At 45.8% G+C, this 14,058-nt stretch overlaps 1 protein-coding gene across 2 annotated transcripts in view; it reads left to right on the forward strand.

Annotated features, from left to right (window-relative positions):
* The first annotated feature begins 11,976 nt into the window (after positions 1-11,976).
* The window catches only part of PABIR2 (PABIR family member 2), a 137,655-nt gene continuing 135,573 nt past the window's right edge, over positions 11,977-14,058 (forward strand). Inside the window, exons 1-2 of one of the 2 annotated variants that reach the window (XM_063141869.1) lie at positions 11,977-12,360; positions 13,736-13,814. In XM_063141869.1, coding sequence (XP_062997939.1) covers positions 12,254-12,360; positions 13,736-13,814 — 186 coding nt within the window. In that variant the 5' untranslated portion in view covers positions 11,977-12,253. The remainder of the gene's footprint in view (positions 12,361-13,735; positions 13,815-14,058) is intronic. The other variant, XM_063141868.1, reaches the window with a different exon arrangement.

Genomic DNA, 14,058 nt, shown 5'->3' on the forward strand with positions numbered 1-14,058 from the left:
GCTTGGGACCACAATATCTGATGGAACGCCTCTCCCGACATGAGTCTACCCGTACACTGCGCTCAACATCTAAGGTCCTCCTCTGAGTGCCTACTCCGAGGGAAGTTCGGAGGATGGCAACAAGGGAGAGGGCCTTTTCAGTGGTGGCCCCCCGACTGTGGAATGATCTCCCTGATGAGGCTCGCCTGGCACCAACACTGTTAGCTTTTCGGCGCCAGGTCAAGACCTTTCTCCCAGGCATTTAACAGTATTTAACAACGCTAAGTTTGTTTGTTTTTTAACAGACCTCAGAACTGTTGTTTTAAAAACAGTTGTTTTTATACTGTTGTTTTTATGTTTTTGATGGTTTTAAATTTTTGTATACTTTTTAATGCTCACTGTTTTTAACTGTTGTAAACTGCCCAGAGAGCTTTGGCTGTGGGGCGGTATATAAATGTGATAAATAAAATATAAAATACATAAATTCACCTTCCTTATTCTCCACTTCCTTAGTCACCAGCTGAAAACATCTACACTAAGATACACATAGATTCCTCTAACTCATTCAAGGGTGTGGCATTAGATTTCTCTAGTGTGGCTTGCCTAAGGCCAAACTAGACACAGCATTGGGCCTGTTCAGACAACACACTAAGCCATAGTTAGGCCACTAACTCATTTGCAGCAAATTAATAGTGAGCATATTTAAATCGTGGTTATGTAGCCACCATGGTTAGGAAAGGTTCACATGGCTTGCTAAGACATGGTTCACACGACGCCATAATGTTCAGCTCAAAATGCTTTAACCACTGTGCCTTAGCGTGTCGTCTGAACAGTGTCATTGAATCTGTCATTGCACTTATGCAATTTAAAAAAAAATGTAAAATAGCACTCATTGATTAGGGAGGAAGCTGCTAATGATCAGGAGTTTATGTTAGAGATGAGACACCAAGTAGCACGTTTATTCATAGCTTAGTTTTGGCCACTATTTACATAAGCTCTGGTAGAGTTTTCAGCCCAAGGGCAAAATTCAAATCTGAGAAGATGGGGGCTGCATTCTATTTGTGGGCGGGGCCAGAATGTACTTCTTTCCTGTTTTAAGCCTACTCACAAGCAAACAGAACAGGCCTCTGTTTGTTTACTCGTAGGCAAGCAGGCCTGAATCACATAGTAGCACTTCCAGATAGCATCCCAAATACCAAGCCCCTCCCTGACAGAGAAAAGCTCTTATCTCTGATCAGCTGTTGATTGGAGATAAGAGCTTTCACCTGCTAGGGAGAGGGAGGAAGGCCTAGGGAAAGTGCTGGCAGGCTGGATGGGGAGCTTCCATAGGCCAAATGTGGCCCATGGGCCAGAGGTCCACCATGCCTGTGCTGGAGAGGCGGGTAAGAAATAAATATATTTTATTATTATTATTATTAACCCACGCATCAAGTTTTTTCCTTTTACGTTATCAAGCTATTGAGCATATTATCAATTTTATTAAACGTTGAGCATATTGCCAAATGGGAAGGACCCATCAGCTATACTGCAACAATTTAGAACCACCTGGCTCTGGAAAGATAGGATTTTATTTTATTTTGGCAGAGTGGTACCTCTAGGAAGTCATCCAGCTTCTTTCTCAGGGCAGGGATGCTGAGCTGTCTGAATTCTTCTCCATAACGGTCCATCTTTTTCAGCTGTTGAATCTGAATTAATAACTTGAGTTGTTTCAGGTTCTCTTCAAGCAGATCCATTATGTATCTTGAGACACTCACGTAGTACTCATTGCTCTCTTTGTACCAATACGCAAAGTAGTACTGTTGAAAGTGAAAGACCATAAAATGGAATGATGGGAAATTATGGACAAGCAAAAGGAAGTACTTCACAGAGCACCTAGTTAAATCTATGTCATTTCCTGCCCGAACATATGCTGCCATTTAGATGGGATAAGACAAATGAATGGATAAGGCTATAAAATGTGGCCAGTCATGATGGCTCAGTTCACACATCACAGAGTTTGTTTAAACCCCAGGTATCCCAGAAGGAGCAGGAACAAATCAACTAGCATGTATACACCTGCCTGCTCCCACCAGGTTAACAACTCAGGGATGCACCATTTCTGGGTTGTTTATCATGATGTCCGAACTGGAGGTTGTTGAGAGAACAACAACCCAGACTTGTAATCCAAGAACAAACCATGGTTTATAGGTCTGGTTTGTTCTTCCCCCAACAACGTCCAATCCCAAGATTGGTTGGCATGATAAACTGCCAAGGGACATGGCATCCTTGTTGTTTTTTAAAACTCAGTGGGAGTGGGCGGGCGCTAGCATGTTCACTCCTGCTTCATTATCAACAACCCAGAGTTTGTTAACCATGGGTTGTTTGTGACATTCAAGCCAGCTCAGTGGCTATATGCTACAGGCAGGATCAAAGGTAGCATACCAGTTGCTGGAAAACAGTGGAAGTGGGCCAATCCTATTTATTTTTTTATTACATTTATATAACACCCCATAGACAAAGCTCTCTGGGCGGTTTACAAAAATCCTATGGTTAGACCAGATGTAGGGAAGAAAGGGCATTTGGCTACCGACTGTAGGAAACTCAATGCAAGCCATTCCTTATGCAAGCTATTTGAGCTACTGGCTTAAAAATAAATAAATCACGATTTGCGCAACATCGCAGGTGGGAACATTAACAGAAATCCCTATCTGTGCAAATTCACGGCTGTAAATAATGCAATTTGCAGAAAAACACTGGCAATCTTACGCAAATTTAGGGCTGCAAATTCACACAAATCACAATTTGCGTAAATATTTTCCCTTGCAATTTTGCACAAAATCGCAGCTCATGGATTAAAAAAAAAAAAGTCGTAAACTCTTTGCCAGGTGTCCACAGATGGTCTGGCAGTTTGCCCCACATATCTGCTGGGATAGGACAGCCAGCAGGAATCCCTTGAGCAGAGCACAAAGAGGTCATGGAGGAATCCGGCCATCCCTAGGATACGTTGGTGAATAATAATAATAATAATAATAATAATAATAATAATAATAATAATATATTTATTTATTTGTTACCCGCCTCTCCCTCTGGATCGAGGCGGGGTACAACACAAATAAAAACACCATAAAATACATAAAACTAATTCAAATGTTTAAAACCAGTGCATCATTAAAAGCAGCACACCATTAAAAAAGGCATCTTAAAATTCAACTGGGTAGGCCTGCCGGAAGAGATCAGTCTTGCCACAGAAGCAACCAACCTAATACCTTATTTATTACATTTCTATACCGCCCAATAGCTGAAGCGCTCTAGATGGTTCACAACAATTAAAACCATAGAACCCAACACGGTGAAATGTATCTACGGGTAGAAAGCTTTAATACTATGAGGTATATAACCAAGATAAAAACCAAAATAGAACCTGCCTTGACGTCATTCAACACGGACCAGAGTTCAATACCAATTTGTTCATATTGCCTTCGAAGCTTTCGGATGTGGGCCGCACTGGGTTGCGTGAGATTGCAACACGCTTTTCCTACCACGGCTTTCAGACTTTCTAGTTCGCTCTTCAGGTTGAGAGCAACGTTTGCAATGTAGTCTTTCTTCTTCTCCATCATTGGCAGTTTTGACGCCAGGTTCTGAAATGAGAAGACGGAATAAGGGTGCTTCCGGACAGAGCGCTCCTAGAGCAGGCAAACCCAACGCAAGCTTGCAGCTGTTCCGTCTTTCTCCTTAATGGATTTTCGGCATTAAGGGAAAAGGTGGAGGAAGTGCTTTTGAACGGCTGCGATTGAGGTAGGATCATGGCACCATAGAGGGCTTTTGTACATTAGGCATTTGTGTACATTCCTGCACGAAGGGAAAACTCTACCCCATGGTCCGTGGTGGTGGGTTTTTTTTAAAACAACAACAACAACAACACTCCATGCTGTGCAGGGGAGAGTTCCTGCACAACCAGTGTGTTTTGTGTTATGTGGAGGGCTCTGTGGAGTTTACTGTTATGTTGAGTGGACTTTTCCCACTGGCTACAGAGTTCTCTGGCAAAAGGCACAAGTGCCACTCTAAGAGAGCCGCCAGGATTGTGGTTTTTTGCTTTTTTTAGCAATGACTGATGGGATACCATCGGGAGGACTGGGGCAGGAGAGAGGGCAGAGAAAGCGTCAATCACACATCACGATGGATTTTACTCAACTTCACGGAAGACCGCGATCACACAGCGGTGGAGTTCGAACATGTTGTGTGGGGAGCGGCCCCTAAAAACTCAACCGTTGAGTGGAGTTTTCACACTGCGTTGACTAACGTATTGTCCAAACTGAGCCACTATGTAATTCCCACTCCCTCTTGCCTCCCCAGCCCTTTTTCTTTACGTGTCAGGCCGTTTTAGATTTTGAGCCCGAGGGTTGGGACTGTCTTGTTGAACCGATTGTACGCAAGTTGCTCCTGGAGACTTTTCGGCTGAGAAGTGAGATAAAAATACTCCAAAATAAGTCATCCATCATCTCAGTAAAATCATGCTAGGCAACCTCTCCTAGGTGATGCATGCTTGGCTTGCCCTTTCAGATAACATCTGGCACTGACCATCCCGTGTGGTGAGGGGGATTAATACATTCCCATTATTAAGGGTGTCACCATGCATGCAATACCTTCTCAGCGACAAAAATCAACCTGCAACGAAGATGATCATTTTCCACTCTCAGGCTCAACACGGTCTCCCAAAGCTCATCCAGTACTTTTTTAAGGTAGGCATTGTTCGTTATGGCCTCCTGCAGCTTCCCTTTGATTTCTGTCAACAGCAGCTGCTTTTCATTAACTTGCAGCCTCAGTTCTGCATTCAGCTGTTCCAACTAGTAGGAACAAACAGAAGAACAGAGAACACAGGTATCACTAAACCTTCTCGGGGTGGTTTAATCTAGCTGGAGTACTAACACAAGTACTAGGAGGAGAGTGCAGACAAGAGATTTTATCATTCAGAGATGGGTTATGTTTGTTGATCAAAGGGCCTTCCGAGAGGGCATCCCTGAGAGGGACTTCTCAGCGGTGGCCACCTGACAGATATGTTGCCATCGTACAGAAGGGAACGGAGGCAGAAATCAACCTGCAAGTTGTTCCACAGAACAGAGGGGGCAGAGCACATTCTTGCACGTATGGGGCAACCTCTCTAGCGCTGGCCATTGGGTGGGGCTGGGGAGACCGGGCCAGGCCTGGGAGTGGAGCCAATGGGGCAGAGGTTCCCCCGCCCCTTCTCCACTGTGCATTATAAAAGTGCCAAGTATCACCGTACTTGTAGGTTCAGCTCAACAGCTGCTGAGCCCAGCTTCTCCTGGTCTTCCGAGAGCTGAGTGGACTTGTCTGAAGCCGCGCCCCTCATTCCTGGCTGACTTCCATGGAGTCCTCCAAAAGACCTTGTTGCCCTGAGTTGTTCTTGCAGTTCCCAGTTCTTTAAACATAAGCATAAAGACTTGACAGTGCTGGCTTAACATCCACATTATTGATTACTCAGCCACTATTAAAATTGAGACTGCTTTATCTATGAGGTCCATCACACGTGCATTTTTTTCCTGGCATGCATCCGCAATTTCCACCTCTATTTTATTAGCGAGTCAAGTGCTGGTCACTTTCATGTGCACGCTAGCTAGCTCTATTTCACCTTGTTTACCTTTTCACCTGTGCTGGCTCGCACTTTCTGGTATCGCCACTGCGCTCGCCCCGCCCCTTTTCCTTCCCCCTCCAGTTCACTGGTTCTTGTGGTTGATGGACATGGGCACCTCCCCCCTTCTGATATTGTTGTCAACTGTTTCAACGATTTAGCGTTTGATCAATTAGGTGGTGTTTCTGCCTTTCGAGGTGGAGAAATAGCAATGAGAGAAGGATTGGAGCAGCAGAAGTATGTTCGAGTGACTCAGCACAAGCTTGGTTGTTCAAGCAACTCAGCTTGCCCATCTCTTTTGTCAGCAAGACCGGTATGCTAAATTACCCATCCAGACTCCCTACCCTCAATACATAACAAATATTACAAATTTCAAATGGAGGAAAGCCTTTACAGCCCTACGATTTCAGTCCATGAGCAGTGCTATAATCTCAGGACGCTTCAGTCAGATTCCTTACGGTCTGCCCATGTGGGGCCAACGTGCCTGAGGATCTCCCTCATTATCTGCTTTATTGTCCAATTTACGAAGGTTTAAGATCAGATTTGTTCAGGGACTTAAATCTGCCATTAGGCAGTTCTGATGGGTATTTGGTTAACTTCTTACTGGGGGACAGATTGCACCAGGTTTCTGAAAAGGTGGCCCAGTTTGCCTTCAGAGTAGCAATTTTAAGGAGAGAAATTTGCTGATCTGTATGGATGAGTAAGCCATTACTGTTGGGTTTTAACATTATTTTAAACTGATGTGTATTTTACTTTTGTTTCTACGTGTCCTGTTTCTTTGCAATGGCTTTTGCAACATAGATAAATTTGTATTGTACAACTGCCTTAATATAGAGTGTCACGCAGGGCAAAACGGTAAACAAGGCAGGACGGAAGTGCAATAAAACACCAGGTGTGATGGAGCCCTACATCATGACACTTACTGCTGCGACGGTCTTCTCTATCGTCTTGTAAAGGCGATTCATGTTGCCTTCCATGGTATCCCTCTCAACCTCAAGATCGTCAACCATGATCTTCAGATTATCTCTCTCCCGGGATAAAGCTCGGAGCCTTTCTTCACTGCTATGAAGCTTCTGGAGCAGCTCCCTTTCCTGCTGCTCCAAGGCCTCGATGGTCAGCTTCAGGTTTTCCATTTGATCCAGCTGCTCCACAACCAGCCCCGGTCTTCCGCTAACTTCAAGCTGTTGATGGCGGTCAAAGGACTTTTGTTGCTGGATCCAAGGGAGATTTTGTTTTATTTTTCTTAAAAAGGAATAGGTGGAATAGGCTCTGCACATTTCTGGTACGAGTTTCTCAACATGCTGGTGAGCGTTAACGCCCAGAAGTGCAATCCTATGCATGCTTAGGCAGAAAGAAGTCCTATCACTAGGCAAGGTGGCCTAATATGGGCTCAGCTCAGGTACTGAAAACAAATTCCTGGCTCGAGAATGTGCTTGTGTTCCTTAATGATTAATAATGTTGTCTGGGAAATGCTGGGAATTGTAGGACTTTTTTGGCTAAACATGAATAGGATTGTACCTTCAATCGGTAAATCAATTAGATTTTTAAATGTTTGGGATGCAATCCTAGCCATGTTTAGACAGAAAAAAGTCCCACAACTCCCAGCTTTTCCCAGCCAGATATGCTGGGAGTTGTAGGACTTTCCCTCCTATCCAAATACACACAGGAGTGCATCTTAATAATTATTTATTATTTTTAAAATTAGAAGTATACAAGAATCACAACACATCAACTCATTACCCTACAATAATAACCAATAAAGAACAAAGGAAAAACTGCTTAATACAATAATCTAATAATAGTAATAACCATAATCATCATCATCATCATAATAACCATAATAAAAATGATAATAATAATAAGTGCAACCCACCCCCTGGGACCATTATTCTCCACTCCAAAATTGTAACACATCTTGTGACGGTTTACTTTCCCTTTTCCTAATACAAATTTAACAAATGGTTTCCAAATCTCCTCAAAATCATTCCGCTTCAATATTTCGCATCTTAAGAGTCTCCATTGCAACAGAGACTGTCGCTAAGAGACTCAGCTTCTTTGCTTTGAATCTCGTCTTCTATCAACTCACAAGGTAGTGTTAGGCAAGCCATTTGCTTTCACAGCCTTGGTCCCCACCTTCTACCCCAAATCTGCAACAAAATATAATTTAGAACAAGGATGTAGAACCTCAGGCCCATGGACCAAATCCACCTCTCCCATTTTCCCCATCAGCACTGCTCAACACCAAAATGCAGCCCCTGAGAGCTTCTTTAAAGTTGTATTGTACCCTCAGGTTGTAGGAGGCTCATCACTGCTGATTTAGAATATTCCTTTTGGAAGACTCAACGAAGCCCCCAAACGGGACTTGGATGGTCTTTCCACCTCCTTCTACCAATGCCCAAACTGTTCTACAATTGTCTGTTTGTGGGAAGCCAGTATTTGGTGCCAGGGTGTGGTCAAGAGGCACACGGTGCAGCAAGTTTGCTCTACTACACGGATCTGGGTCTGCTCAGCGCTTGAAAAGAAGACTACTTTGAAAGACCATAACCACCATCTGGGGTACCAACATGGAAGGCAGCGATATAGATGTCAACTAAATAGGGCTGTACACTTTAACCACTTGATTGGTTAGCTTAACCGGTTAAGTGCCTTTTAAGTTAACAGAAGGAAAGGAAAAGGAAAAGAAACTCTCGTGCAAGCACTGAGTCATTACTGACTCTTGGAGGGACACCAGCTTTCGCTGTTTTCTTGGCAGGCCTTATAGTGGGGTGGTTTGCCATTGCCTTCCCCAGCCATTATTACCTGTCCCCCAGCTAACTGGGTACTCATTTTACCTACCTTGGGAGGATGGAAGGCTGAGTCGACCCGACCCGGCTGCCTGAAACCAGCTTCTGCTGGGATCAAAATCAGGCCGTGGGGAGAGTTTCAGCTGCAGAAACGGCTGCTTTACTGCTCTGTGCCACATGAAGGCATCCCTAATTTGCTGGACATGTTTTGTTTGTTTTAAACTGCTTAAAAGAGCACATTCTTGTAATAACTGCAGGTGGGAGGGATCATCTTGGAAGAGGCATTCTCCTTGACTCTCACCTAGGGCACAGTGAAATGTCTCTTCTAAAATGGTATCTACTGGGACAGCTACAAAATCTGGGTTGGATCATACTTAAAGTAGACCCATTGAAACCAATGGGACTTTAGACTTGACTAACTGAAGTCCCATAGATTTCAGTGAGTCTACTCAAAGTATGACTCTGTCTGGATTCAACCCTCCATCTAAAGATAAAGAGGCCATGAAACTATTTTTAGTTATCTGTGTTTTATCAATTAGAGAAAGTCCATACACAAGCCAGAAGCTTTTATGTGGACCACAGATGTGATAAGCATAGTTCCACCATTTTCTTTTTCAATAGCTGCTCTGGTCAAAACCAAAACGCTTCCGCATTTTCTTGGCCATTAGCTAGACTGCTTATCCTCCAATATCTCCAATGCACCCAGGCTGTATTTGTGCTGACCTGCTCAAGAGATGGAATTTGGGTATCCCCTGCTCCCATCCCATATAAAAGCTAAAAAATAATCTTATTGTAGGTTGTTAAAAGCTCAACTAAAAACTTTTCTTTTTCCTAAAGCTTTTAAAACTTGATGTTGTGCAGACTTCTACTGTTACTTTCTACTGTTAGTTTTTCCCTACCCTGTGCCTGCTTACCCTACCCTGTACCTGTTTGCATTCTCTTCCCCTCCTTATTGTTTTACTATGATTTTATTAGATTGTAAGCCTATGCGGCAGGGTCTTGCTATTTACTGTTTTACTCTGTACAGCACCATGTACATTGATGGTGCTATATATATAAATAAATAAATAATAATAATAATAATAATAATGTTACCATTTTACCGTTTTTAAGCAACACTCAGGGGGAATTACAAGTTTGAATTGTTTCTCTCTCCACTAAACAACATCCCATCTAAAGTTTTAAATATTACAGCCCCTATTCCTTAGACATACCTTCAAAGATGCAAGGACTTCCACTTCCTCCTTTCTTGGATTTAATGGCAAAGGAAGGACAAACTTTCTCCTTAGCACCTCTAAGAGCCAATTTATACATCCAGCAATACCAGCTGGTAAAATTCTTCCTGGGATGTACCACTTTAGGCTGTAGATGGAGGGGGAGGGGAACAGAGTGCTTAAATGCTCTCACATGGAATCATAGAAGGCAGGGGAAATTCCAAAAAAAAGCCCTATGCTGAAGTCTTCTCCCTGAGAACTTACTTTTCTACATGCAGGGAGTTTTAAAAGCATGTTTTCCCACAAGTGGTAATCTGAAGTGGCACAATCCAGGAAGAGACTTGCCTTTTTATTCAATTGAATGGCTAAACCAGCTTATCTCAGTCTGATGTTCTCCAGATGTGTTGGATTACAACTCCCATTATGGGAGTTACAGTCCAACACATCTGGAGGGCACCAGGTTGGGAAAGGCTGAGCTAAACTGACCATTAGTGTAAAGGTCCTACCTGCACTGCTCATTCTGATATGTAGGCAAGCTGAGTCACCATGGCTCACCTGCAAAGCTCCAGCTTCACACAGAAGACCTCAGATTCAGTTTCTAGGTTAAAAGAGATTTCACATAGCTGGGCTTGAAAAGACCCCCTGCCTGAGACTATGGTGTGCTGGACCAGCGTCATAGGTAGGCATGTTCAGGCCCTTGCTGAGACTCCACTAACAGCAACCCCTGGACTCTTTAATATTTACTGGTGCACATCTTCTTTTAACTTATCTACCTGCTTCCTGTAACTTAACGCAGCATAAATGGATTCACTGTGTGCTTCTGACAGCTAAAAGACCGATATTACAACATTGCAAGGATAATGCTCACCTCATATAACGCAATGCAATGAGACATAATGCTCTCAACATTTAAACGGGTGGTATATAAGCACCACTCACAAATGGATACATAAATGGACAATTGGTCTCCCTTCATTGAAGTTTATGTGTATAACCTTTTATTTTATTTTAGAAATCTGCATTTTCATATACATACAGCCATTTCACATGTATTAACTGAAACTGATACATTTAATCACGTCAACATGTTTTCTTTTGTGGTTTTCTTTTGCTTTGTTCTTGTAATTTGCAATAAGTAGATTCATTAAAAAACCCCAAACAATATGACCCCTCTTCTCTGTTGCCACCTGCTTGTTCACCTGCCTCTCGCTCTGGTCCAGGCAACCTTGGCAGCGAGGAAGGGGAGCAGGAGACACCAGTGCCTGGTTCCTCACCGGGTCTCGGACTACCAAGCAAGCAAGTGGTGGCAATGAGGAGTGAGAGCAGCTGGTGACAATAGTGGGGATAAGGTAAACATACTGGGGGAGGGACCCCAGGCGGGTATGTTGCCCACGGACCCTCCAAAACCTAGAGCCAGCACTGGCAGGGTGCCACCGCCAGTCATAGAAGGTCATACCAGGCTAAATGGGTTCAGCTCAAGTACTGAAAGCAAATTCCTGGACTGACATGTTGCCCATCTCTGAACTCATTCCAATGTACCTCAACCTTTCTTAAAGACTGGTGTCCAGAACTGGATGCAGTACTTGAGGTGAGATCAGACCAGCGCAAAATCCCATGATTTGGAAACTATTCTTAAAACTACAATTGCATTTACCTTTTTTATTTTTTTTGCAGCCACATCACACGGCTGACTCATATTCAGCTTGTGATCTAAGTACAACTCCAAGATCTTTTCCACACCTACTGATGTCAAGCTAGGTATCTCCTGTCCTATACCTGTGCATTTGATTTCTTTTTCCTAAATGAAGAACTTTGCTCTTGCCTCTGTTAAATTGCGTTCTATTTTTTTCTGACCAGTTTTCTAACCTATCAAGATCATTTTGGATAGCACGAAAATCAGAAGCTGCAGCAAAGGGGAGAAGATGGATTCGAACCCGCGACCCTGCAGCTGAGAAAAGAACGGGGGACGCTTTTCCCTCCTTCCACCACAAGGGTCCGCTTTGCTGATTGGTCCCTTTCCGAGGGCGGGGGCGTAAAAGCGGAGTAGCCAATCCCTTTGCGAATCGGCGTCTGTGCCGTTCTCAGAGGGCGGGGCGGAGAAGAGGAGGAGGAGTGGGAGGAGTCCGGCGTGACGACGGCAGGAGGCTCGCCTCGTGCTCGCATGCGCAGTATCCATGCGGAGTCGCGCCGGCCGAGAGCGAGCCGGGCAAGCGCCTGGGCGCGCGCATGCGTACCAGGGGGGCGGCCGGGCCTCGTCTCTTTCTCGCTCCCGCGTCCGTCCCTCAGCGCCACCGCTAGGCCGCCTTCGCCTGGGCGCATGCGCAGTGCCTGCCGGCTGCCTGCCTCAACCTGTGGAGGCGCCCGGGGTGTGTGTGGTGCGCGCGCGCCGTTTCTTTCACCTCAGGCGGTCGGGCCGGCGCGCGTTCACGACGAGGGAGGGGGCGGCCGCCGCCGACCCCCTATTTCCCCGGCATGGGGTGCCCCTCCCTCCGCGGCCCGGCCCCCTCTGGACTCCGCCCGCCTCAGCGGGGCCTGTAGCGGGAGAAGCCAGAGGGCCGCCGCCGCCGCCTTTCCCTCCCCTCACACCCCGCCGCCCCGGGCATGAGGAGACGCTCCGGCCCTCCGTGAGCGCCGCCGCCGCCGCCATCGCGATGGCTCAGGCCGAGAAAATGGAGCTGGACCTGGAGCTGCCGCCGGCCGGGAGCGACGGGGGCGGCCTGAGGCGCTCCAACAGCGCCCCCCTCATCCACGGGCTCAGGTGAGGAGGGCCCGTCGCGGGCGAGAGGAAAGCGAGGAGGGGACGGGGACGACCCCCGCCTCTCCCTCTCCCCCTCCCCCCCACCCCACGGTATCCCGGCCTTTGGGTCTCCTCTAGAGGCTCCGCGTCCACGGGGCCCTAGGGTAGGCTCTGGGTGTGTCTGTGACTACCACGCCCATCAGCCCCAGCCAGTGTGGCCAGCGGTCACGGGGGTTGCTGGAGTTGGAGTCCCAAACGTAGTGGGTCCAAGTGACCCAAGCCTGGTGGGCGTAGAGCCAAGGAGGTGTCGGGCTGGTTAGAGGATGGTCGATACTTTCGTGACCATTTTCCCCCCTCCTCTTGCGAGGAACCCGAGGCCTGGCTTCTGTTTGTACCCTCACAAAAACATCCCTGCGAGGTAGGTTAGGTCGTTGGCTGCCCCAAAGTCACCCACTGGGGTCTCCCAAAGCCCCTGGACAGGGGCTGCAAAGGCCCTCGTTCAAGTCCTCTGCTTGGCCATGCAACATACTGGGTGGGTTATTTATTTATTCATTTATTTAACGGTTGCATTTTTATGCCACCCAATAGCCAAAGCTCTCTGGGTGTTTTGGGCCGGACAACTGACTCGCAGGGTTGTTGTTTTGAGGATAATGCTGAGAGTAGGAGGGTCATGTATGTCCTCTTGGACTCCTTCGAGGAAAAGGTGGGATGTAAATGTAACAAATAAGTAAAATAAATGGTGTATGTACACTGAATCACAGCCGTTCTCAACATGGCCTCCTTTGGATGTGTTGGATTACCATTCCCATCAGCCCCAGCCAACAGTGCCAATGGTCAGGAGTTATGGCAGTTGTAGTCAAAAACATGGCGGGTGCAGGGTTGCCTGACGTTGGTGTATGTACACTCTGTATATCAGTCTTTCCCAAACCTCATGCCCTCTGGATGTGTTGGACTATCACTCCCATCAGCATGTCCCATGGAATCCTGGGAGTAGTAGTCCAAAACTTCTGGAAAGTACCAGGTCAGAGAAGGCTGCTCGTATCTATTTTATGTATATACCCAGTTGCACAAAGATGGCTTTGCATTCTTTTGCATATATTAGGGTCTAAATAAATAGACCCAATATGTGGTGTAGTTTAGACTGGCACCTCTTGAGAGGCTGTCATCAGAAAGAGTCACTGCTTTCCACTTGTGCCTACAAGGGTGAGGTTGAATCTCAGCCTACGTATAGTCAGAGCAATATATACTGCATGTAACAGAACAAACAATGGGTGCTGCTCCAAGGAGCTCACACAACAGAAAGTGGTGAGAGAAGAAAAGTGAATAAATTATTTTAAAAAAACAATCCGAAGAATAAAAATGGTGCAGAAATGTAACAATTGTTCATTTATTTCAGTGACAATTCACAGGTTTTTCAGCCATATGTCTTGCGAACCCGCAGGAACAGCACAACAGTTATGAACCGGCACAGCATGGTTAGTACTTGAGAGATGCAAAGAGCTCTTGAACCCTAGAGGTTTGGGGTAAGGGCACTTGAGGTGGATTCACTGAGGCGGCCTGACAGACTTCCAGCTAAGCCCCCATTGCAGTTATATCAAGGTCTATGAATTTCACAGTGGACACTGACCCAGGGCTCTAGTCACATGGGTAATCTCCATCCCATTGTGACTATATCATGCTATTGTCAGATCTCCCACAAACAGTTGCTTGTAATGCTTG

Source organism: Elgaria multicarinata, chromosome 15 (assembly GCF_023053635.1).
Source record: "Elgaria multicarinata webbii isolate HBS135686 ecotype San Diego chromosome 15, rElgMul1.1.pri, whole genome shotgun sequence".
In the NCBI taxonomy this organism is placed as follows: domain Eukaryota; kingdom Metazoa; phylum Chordata; class Lepidosauria; order Squamata; family Anguidae; genus Elgaria; species Elgaria multicarinata.